The sequence below is a fragment of the Sprattus sprattus genome, assembly GCF_963457725.1.
Source record: "Sprattus sprattus genome assembly, chromosome: 13".
In the NCBI taxonomy this organism is placed as follows: domain Eukaryota; kingdom Metazoa; phylum Chordata; class Actinopteri; order Clupeiformes; family Clupeidae; genus Sprattus; species Sprattus sprattus.
This window is the reverse complement of record NC_137911.1, coordinates 6,387,243-6,397,325: the sequence shown is the minus strand read 5'-3', so window position 1 is coordinate 6,397,325 and position 10,083 is coordinate 6,387,243. Positions and strand designations below refer to the sequence as shown.

At 40.2% G+C, this 10,083-nt stretch overlaps 1 protein-coding gene across 1 annotated transcript; it reads left to right on the top strand.

Moving 5' to 3' along the window:
* The first annotated feature begins 261 nt into the window (after positions 1-261).
* slc39a9 (solute carrier family 39 member 9) lies at positions 262-9,261 on the top strand. Its single transcript, XM_080849676.1, has 7 exons — positions 262-1,136; positions 4,326-4,434; positions 4,786-4,989; positions 5,128-5,196; positions 5,375-5,460; positions 5,750-5,884; positions 6,099-9,261. The coding sequence occupies exons 1-7, from the start codon at positions 1,041-1,043 to the stop codon at positions 6,330-6,332; spliced, it is 933 nt and encodes a 310-aa protein (XP_080705802.1). The 5' UTR covers positions 262-1,040; the 3' UTR covers positions 6,333-9,261.
* Positions 9,262-10,083: the final 822 nt, after the last annotated feature.

The window sequence follows — 10,083 nt, the reverse complement described above, 5'->3', positions numbered from 1 at the left end:
TGGCTGGTGGTAGGTATAAATAAATGAATATTGTACAATAATTCATATATTCTATTGTGAACAGACCAATATTTTACTAGGGAAGTGGTTGGGTGCATTTTTGTTGTTGCCCCCTAGCGTCTACAGAGCCGACAGTTCGTGTGTTCTGTATTGAAACCTTTACTTTGACAAAGGACTGTTGTCAAACGCTTGGAATGGACTGTTGTAAAACGGAAATATCCCAGAGTTCATAGTGGTTGTGAGTGGCTTCGGAATGTAAACTGCTAGATAGCCAGCTAGCTAGAATCAGCCCAACTATTCATATTAGACAGGCGAGCAACTAATTGTTTAGTCGGCAGCTCTCGAATAATATAGGCACAAAAAGATTTTCTATAAGACTGTAAAATGCGTTATGGCTCATTACCAATACATCCATCTTAGCTTCTTCATCATAGGTGACATCAGTAGCAAGAGCTAACTAGGAAGGCTAGCTTACGTTATCTGGCGTAATTTCTGCCACTGTGGCAAGGGACCATTGAGCGTGGCTAGGTAGGTAGGCTATGTTAACAAACGACCAGTTTAGGAGGATGGGTTTCCGTACTGGTGGACCGTATCATTTTTAAAAACGGATACACGTATTTTCCACGTATCTGTATTTACATTGTTGTCGAATGTTGTTTACTTAAACTGTCTGACTCCAAGGCGGTTGACTTTCAGCTTTATAAGACTGCTAAGCTTAGCTAGTTGTGAGAGTTTGTCTACGAAGCTAGCTATCTGATAGGTAGCTCACTGTCCGGAGATCATATCACACAAATATTAATCAATCGGTTAAGTTAATCATCTAGTCTTCGTTGATTATTAATATTGACTGCCGTGTAAATTTGATATATTCAGTTTACGTAACTTGTCAGGATCATTCCAGCTGCAAAGCTCTCTTACATTTGAATTTACAGTGCACTAACTAAACAGGGAACGTCAGTAGAACTTCTGCACTGCTGTTTGGATTAGCTTTTTAGAGCGTCAACGTTAGCTATAGATTGCTGTAACGAGCGAACGCAATCATGGATGATTTCAGCTCAATAAGTCTGCTGTCATTGGCAATGTTAGTGGGGTGTTATGTTGCCGGAACCATTCCTTTGGCTGTTAATTTCTCTGAGGTGAGTATCTTAACATTGGTTTTATTGTTATTAGTTTTACTCAATGCAAATCGGCCCATGGAGTACCGTGGTAAAGTTGGTTGGAAGTTGGATATTCAACAGACATTCGGACACCCGTATGTTTAGGGACCATCAACAAATTACACATTTAAAATTTCAAAAGTCAATAGCTTTTCAACAACATGAACTAAAAACATAAAAATGATGTTGAACTGTTCAAAATGTATGCATACATGTTGCACAGCCTTTATTTTGTTTATTTTCATATCAGGTTGTAACAAAATGTTTTAATTCAAAATAAATCTTCAAACTTCAATAGCTTTTTGGTCATGTGACTTATCCTCCTCAAATTAGTTTCAGAGTGTTCATTAACCCTCTATACCCCAATAGAATTCTAGAACACTCCAGCAAAATCCCACGAAAAACAGAGAAGGAGGATTTGTGAGGATAAACATCCTCATGGGTATCCATCATATACCCTCTTTTCTTGACTACTGTTCATCTGATCCAGCCTTACAAGTGTCCTATGTGGCAGACACCAATGCCATGAAATAAGTATGAGGAGTTATGTAGATACCTACCCTGTTCAAACCCAACGATAGCAGACTCTGGTGACAAGCTTCAGAAAGTGAGACCATTACAGTTTTTTCCAATCATTTTCACACTTGGTTCAATACCATGTACTCTTTCTCAAAACACTTAACACATCCAGCAGTAGACCAACTAAATGGGATACTTTTCCATTGCTTAGATACAAAATGCAGTCAATGACCACTTCCAAAATTCATGGATACCTGTCTCAGTCAATGTTCACCACCAGCAAAATGCTGTGCAACTACGTCCTTAAACTTCTTTGACCATGTAAAAATCTTTCAGTGGGTGAGGCCATGATTAAATTTGACGGCATGTTACTTTGGAAACAGTATATGCCTAAGGAACCCGTCAGATGGGGTATTAAGATTTGGTGTCTCTGTGACTTCCTGAAAGGATACTGTTTAGCATTCAATGTATAAACAGGCATAGAGGGGTGTGTGGCAGTTGATCTTGTTTCGGGATAGAGGGTAGTAATGGATCTAATGTCAGACTACTATAGACTACAGACTATAATGTCAGACCACCTATACAAACACCACCACTTGTAAGCTGACAACTTTCCATCTTCAATTCCGTCAGTGAGAAACCTACTATGTCCTACTGAAGCTTCCTTAGGCTCATCAGGCCTCTCGCTGTTCCTCTCCCCCATGTCCTCACTTCTCTTTGCTGCCACAGCACCCTCACTCACTTCTCTACCCTCAGATGAGGTGGAACAACTGACATCCTGTCACACATAAAAGAATAAAAACTATCCTATTATTGTAAGCCATCACAGTGGAAGTCATTATTGTTTCATCCATTTTTATGTCAATTGTTTTATGCCACATCAGCTCAATATCCAAGTGTGTACTACATACGGACAAGCTATATCACATCTTCTATACATTTTTGTAGTAGTGATGTCCTATACCTTGGTCCTGATTTCATTGTGATTAGCTTTTCTACAGCATATAAGCTGTACAAGCTTAAAATTTAACATCACAACATATTACTAGTTGGCTGTCGAATAATCTGCTGAATACCATTTCAATATGAGGTTTTCAATATTCAATGATGACCTTGCTATTGATTGTAGCTACTGATGTTACCATAAGCTTACAGCTCAAAACAAAGGAGGGATTTGAAATACTAGTAGAGACGAAGTTTTTTTAATTATACATGTTCTTTATCTAAATCTGATCAGTTTAGTAAGTGATGAGGCTGAGTCAATAGCTGGCTATCAACCAACTCCAGACGAACTCCTCAGACTAACGTTACCTCAGACAATGTAGATAGCTAGCAAGTTAGCTGGCAAACTGGTCATGGAAATTGAGATGACGATACAAATTGTAAGACATTTCTTCTGAAAACCAGAAAACACAACCGATTACCCAAAAAGCTATTGAAGTTTCAAATGTTCAAAAATTCACTGAAAATAGTGTGAGGTGAAAATGAAAAAACTAAAGGCTGTGCAACATGTATGCATAGTCAGTGAACACTCTGAAACTAATTTGAGGATGATAAGTCACATGACCAAAAAGCTATTGAAGTTTCAGACTTTCATACATTTACTGAAAATAGTGTGAAGTGAAAATGAAAAAACTAAAGGCTGTGCAACATGTATGCATAGTCAGTGAACACTCTGAAATAGATTTGATGATGATAAGTCACATGACCAAAAAGCTATTGAAGTTTAACATTTTCAAAAATTCACTTAAAATAGTGTGAGGTGAAAATGAAAAAACTAAAGGCTGTGCAACATGTATACATAGTTAATGAACACTCTGAAACTAATTTGAGGATGATAAGTCACATGACCAAAAAGCTATTGAAGTTTGAAGATTTATTTTGAATTAAAACATTTTGTTACAACCTGATATGAAAATAAACAAAATAAAGGCTGTGCAACATGTATGCATACATTTTGAACAGTTCAACATCATTTTTATGTTTTTAGTTCATGTTGTTGAAAAGCTATTGACTTTTGAAATTTTAAATGTGTAATTTGTTGATGGTCCCTAAACATACGGGTGTCCGAATGTCTGTTGAATATCCAACTTCCAACCAACTTTACCACGGTCCATGGAGTAACATCCTGCATTTCAAGCCAACGTTAGTTTGTTTGAAAACCAAATCTAACATTAACGTTTACATCGCGAATGAGTGTCGAGTTGAATACAAATGATTGCTGTTGCAACGAGCAGCACGTCTGATTCTGAAATGTAATTGTAATTGGAGTCTTTGCTTTTGGGGGTGTCAAATAGGACGCCATTGGGTCAAAGAGCAGTGGACTCTGAGTTCATTGCATGGGTTATGGGTAGTCTAGTTTGTAAATACCCTTAGTGGCTCAGGCTCTACTGTAGGCTGTTATTTTAGCAAAGCAGAGCCCACTTTAAAAAAAAAATAAACTGTTATCAGCCTTAAAACAGTTTACCAGAAGTTTAAGTCCTGCATAGTTAGCTTTCATGTCCTCTCATTCCTGTGCTAAAGCAGATCCAGTGACGCTGATTCCACACGGTACAATGCACATTTAGTTTACTGTTTATGCCCTTAACATTTTTGGGCTAATTATTAATATGGAATGTAGAGTGAAGTAAATATGTATTTGTCCCTCAGGAAAAATTGAAGCTAGTGACGGTCCTGGGAGCAGGCCTGTTATGCGGGACTGCACTTGCTGTCATCATCCCAGAGGGAGTCCACGCACTCTATGAGGAGGTTCTGGAGGGTGGGTCTATATACAACACTCTGAGTAATGACAAATCCAACTATGGAATAATAACCATATCATTTTTGTGACATAATAATAACCATTGCAAGCCTAGAGGACCTATTGTTTACATTGCTATCTAAATGAGAGGGATATGCGATATGAAAGATACATTTGAGCAGCTTGTGACTATAATAACAATAGAGAGGTTTCCTTTTGTCTTAACATTTCTTTCCCGAGGTTTGTTATGAAATCAGTACAGTACTACATAGATATCTTAAGATCAATAATGCATAGGTTGTTGTGAACATAGTTGTGGTTGTGAGCCAGTAATGAATAATGGGGATGATCTTCTGCTACTGTTCTCAGCTGGGCATCATGGGCACGGGCAACTGGAGTCAGGGGTGTCGGAGCCCAAGGTGGCAGTGGAGCCAGTTGCGGGCACTAGTGGTGAGCATGGGCATGAACAACTCCATGCCTACATCGGTGTCTCCCTGGTCCTGGGCTTTGTCTTCATGCTGTTGGTGGACCAGATTGGTACCTCACACATGCATAGCAGCAGCAGTAGTGATGGTAAGTTTGTTCAACACTACCTTTGAACTCTCAACCTTTGCCTAAAAAATCAATCCTCAGGATAATGCTCTGACAGGCAGTGACTGGACTGTGATTGGTTTATCGATGAAGCTGAACATTTTTTGGTTGTCTCCACAGATCCTGAGTCTGCAAGAATAGCCAGCTCAAAGATCACCACAACTCTGGGTCTTGTAGTCCATGCTGCAGGTAGGTGGAGGGCCTGAATTTTCTAGTTGGAAAAATGAATGTATCTTGTGTGTTACATTAAGATTTTACTTCTTAATACATCTGTTATACTGACATATTTTATAGAATAGAGAACACAATGGCATGACCAGTCTCCCTGAGGGAATTTCCAATGAGTTTGTTTGTTTGTTGATTCCAGCTGATGGGGTGGCTCTGGGTGCTGCTGCCTCCACATCTCAGACCAGCGTTCAGCTCATTGTGTTTGTGGCCATCATGCTGCACAAGGTAACTAGACACAACGCCTTACTGTCAGACTCCTTTACTGCATTTTGGGCTTTCTTCATGTTTGCACATATGAGTCGATGAATAGGGTTGACAACTCATGATAAGTGATATGGGAGATCAGCTCTGTGATTTTCTGCATACGGTTTCGGTGTCACCAACCTGCTTGAACTACTTGCATACCCAATTGTGTGATTTGCAATAACATTATTCAGTTTTCACTCGTCAAAGTTTACCACTTGATCATTTCAAGCCTTTGTTCCTCTAAATTCCCTTTTGTTTCCTGTGACAGGCTCCGGCTGCATTTGGTCTCGTGTCTTTCCTGATGCATGCAGGCCTAGAGAGGAATCGCATTCGCAAGCACCTGCTGGTATTCGCCTTGGCAGCACCAGCCCTAGCTATGCTCACGTTTCTGGGCCTCAGCCAGGTAAACCTCTCTCTTCCTCCTCCTCCTCCTCCTCCACACCAATGACAGACTGCAGCACAGATCCCAATGCCACAGATTGTGTAGCAGATTTTGTGAATCTCTTAATTACATTTACAATTTACACTTAATAATCTACACCAAATGATTGCCCACTTGTCTCTTCACTGCTACCCTTCTGATTTGACTCCGTCTCGCTTGTGTTTCTCCCCTTCAGAGCAGTAAAGAGGCATTGTCAGATGTGAATGCCACGGGAGTAGCCATGTTGTTCTCCGCTGGCACCTTCCTCTATGTGGCCACTGTGCACGTCCTGCCAGAGGTGGGCGGGACAGGCCACAGCCACGGGCCCAGTGCAGGGAATTCTGGGAAAGGACTGAGTAAAGTGGAGGTAGGCGCCCTGGTGCTGGGATGCCTCATTCCCTTGGTGCTGTCCATTGGACATCAGCATTAGACGGGGCATCAGATCAGCCAGATGGGAAGAGCTGGGCGATGGATGGATGGATGGATGGATGAATGGATGTAAAGGTCTGGAAAGGAGAAAAAGACTTAAGAGGTTCAGTGTTTAAGGCCACACGCACTTCTCATGTTGCCATTTCTGGGACCTGTGGACGGATACGTCGTTCCTGGAATCAAGTCATTTTGACCAAACTGAGTAAAGAAGATGAGGTGGTTGAAGGAAAGGGATGGGTGTCCACTTGGTGTCCCATGGTACAGACCCCTACACCATGGTATAGACCCCCTCCCTCCTGTGCATGAAATGTGAACATGCTGTGTGGTTGAATGCTGACATGCTCCATTTCATATTTGTTTCTTAGGCCTTTTTTTCTGGGTGAAGGGGGGTTTGTAGTTTAACTTCGTCAACAATGTAATTATGGAAACGGTCTTTGCATCAGAGATAAGTCAATGGACTCTGGTCAGGGGTTAAACAAAGTGCAGTGAGCAGTCAAGGAGCCAACATGGGTTCAAACATCACATCAATGTTTGCTTTACAGAACAATCACACATGTCTATTAAACACTTTTAAGGGATTTTCTGCCCTGCACCTTCATTTTAGTGACTGAATCACTCGACCATAATAAACTAAAAAAGTGCAGCGGTGAAGAATAGGCCGGAACCACAGCTCAATAAAGAGGCATAAAATACAACATGTAAAATAAATGGTTTTCTCGAGGCAGACATTTATATCCATGTTCTAAATAGACCTGAGGAAAGGCCTCTCTGGTTTCCTTGAAAGTAGATCAGTTAGGCAGATATGGTTGTTCTCATTAGAGTTAAATTTGGTAACATCGAGTGGAAGAAAAATTGTGTGCTTACATAAGGGAGTTAGACTTGGGAGTTAGATTGACAGATCTACTGTTAATGCGGGCTGGTCTTTGATGAACACTGCTTAGTATGTCTTTTATTTCATTCAGAACTCCCATCACTCAAACGACAATAAATCATTCACCATCTATAACTGATTGCCTTTTCGAACAGACTTGCACTCTGTTTCCTAGAGGTAGTTTCTGGCATCTTCACCTAAATTAAAGCTGCTTTAAGATATGTTAACTGTTTTTGGTAAGGTCTACCAGACTTAGCCAGTACAGGGGCGGCGCACCTCCCTAACATGTGCTGTGCACAGTCAGAATAATTGGCAGGTAGAGTTGCCCATCCTAATTAGTTTTCTGGTTATTTAATCCATGTTGACTGTGTTATGATTGTTGTTTTTCTTGAACACAAAGCCCATCAGTGCTTTTCTCAGCGCATATGTTTGAGTGTTGGCCATCCTATTGTAAAGATGGCTTATGTATTGTACAAAATGATTCCTTACAGCAGCTTTAAGGTAAACAGCTTGAGCAAAGCAGTTGTATACAGTGGTGCTTGAACGTTTTTGAACCCTTTTACAATTTTCTATATTTCAGCATAAATATTACCAAAAACTTCAGATTTTCATACAAGTCCTTAAAGTAGATAACGACAACCCAATTTAACCAATGAGAAAGAAGTATTGTACTTAATTTATTAAAGTCAAGTGTTTTTAATCAATGGGATGACAATCAGGTGTAAATGAGTTCCTTGTTTTAAGAATGGATCGATCAAAATCTGATCTTCACAAGAAGTAGTTGATGCTTATCAGGCTGAAAAAGGTTACAGAACAACTTCAAGAATTTGGACTCCACTAGTCCACAGTCAGACAGATTGTGTGGAGGAAGAGACCTACAAATGGAGGGAATGCAATCCCATCTGTGAAACGTGCTATCATGTTTTGAGCTGCATCTGGGCCAAAACTGCTTGCCTTCATTGATGGAACAAAGAGTTTTAAGTTATACCTTCTAATTTGGAAGGAAAAAGTCCATACCCCTGTCCATGAACTGAATGTCCAGAGAATGTGTTCAGGCAGCAAGACGACCCACGCACAGAAGTTGGTATTGCTGCTCAAGGTGCTCACGCCAGATACTCAAAGCAAAGGTTCACATACTTTTGCCACTCATATATGTAATATGGCTCACTAAATCGACAAAGTATAATATTTTTTATAATTTATAAAATGACCAAGTATAGTATTTTTGTCTTATTTGTTTAATTGGGCTCTCTTTATTGACCTTTAGGACTTGTGTGGAAATCTGATGTTATAGGTCATATTTATGCAGAAGTATAGAACATTCTAAAGGGTTCCCAAACTTGCCAGCATCACTGGATATGTAATATCGAATACTGTACAAAATAGAATTTAGTTTTGTTCACATGACCAGATGCTTACAGTTGGAGATGGTACCGCATAGTTTTATTCTTAAATGTTGAACAGAAAAAATGAAGTGCTAGACATTAAGTGAACGTAACACTTTTTCAGTCACAGAGATCCCAGGGTGTTCCATTGTTGGTTCTAAGTTTGAAATGCTGGCGTTGTCCACTTCTACACAGAATTCTCCATTTACCCATAGACACACACATTCACATTTCGTGGATCCAGGTGAAAGTGTGCCTCCATTATTTGACGATGCATCGGACACTGATGGAGTAAAGGACACAGAATGGATGATGTCCAGGAATCTGCTACCATAGGTGTTGGAGTCCTGTCCTCTGAACGGCCTTGGCGTTGTAGCCCCATCTTCTGGCTGTTTGAGAGAAAAGCATGGCTTCCTCTGCCGTCTCTCTCGAGGCCCCTAGAAGCACTCATCTGTGTGTGGGACTGGGGTGGTGAAAGATACAGTGGTGGGATCAGCAAACAAGAGGGCATTAAGTGTTCCATTACCTGTAGATAATCTATATTTTCAATTTTTTTTTTTACGAAAATATCTGTGTTTTAAAGGGAATTGCCCTATTGGGAGATTGAATGCTGGTGGTGGGCAACGGTTTAGGCTTACTGTCAAGCCAACAGCGTTATGTGATCATTCCACAGGGAGTCTGCCTTATTTCTTTTTCTTGATTGTGCAACTTCAAACAGCTGAAATCCTATGTGTTAATTATATAAATAAAGTTTTTTTAAGGTTCTGTAAGGAACTTACTTGTGTGTAGTCACTTATTGATGCATTATTGACCTACCTTATCTACCTCTCTTACTGTTTTTTAAATTGTATGATTTTTTTGATTTTCATAAAACACAGCATGCTCTTGACAACAGCATGTTAGTATGAGCCACTGAGTGAGCAGTCACTCATTACAATGAATGACACTGGGCAGAGATGACTGTGCTTTCTTCTGTTGTTTATCATTTGTTATTGTTTGTTATAAAACATAGATCCCTCCCAGCTCAGTAAAGTGGTCCCAGGGGTTTAATCCCAGCTATAAGCACACCATTGCTACTGTAAACAACCCAAAAAACAGAATGGACTCCTCAAGTTCACAAGTGTTATACACGGATAAACTTGATGACCATGGAATATTTTCTGAGCTGTGTGCACTTACGTAGGAAATGATGTCAGCACATTAAGCTGTATGTAGGATTAGTTTGAGAATGGGAGGACTGCTCTTTTACATGTGTGTGTCTGGACTTGAAGCCCGCAATTACAGAGCTTTGAGTTTAAAGCGATCCCACAGCTAGAAGTGCAGTAATCTCAATGATGGTGTTTTACTGGCAGTGAGGATCACTGAGAGGTATTGACCTTCTCTCCGATTTAGAAACTCTACTAAAGCCGCTATTACATCCCGCCCCAGCTCATTTTTCTCTCTGCACACTCCCTCGCCCTCCCTCTATATATCCCTGCTTTATTTCCATCTTTCTC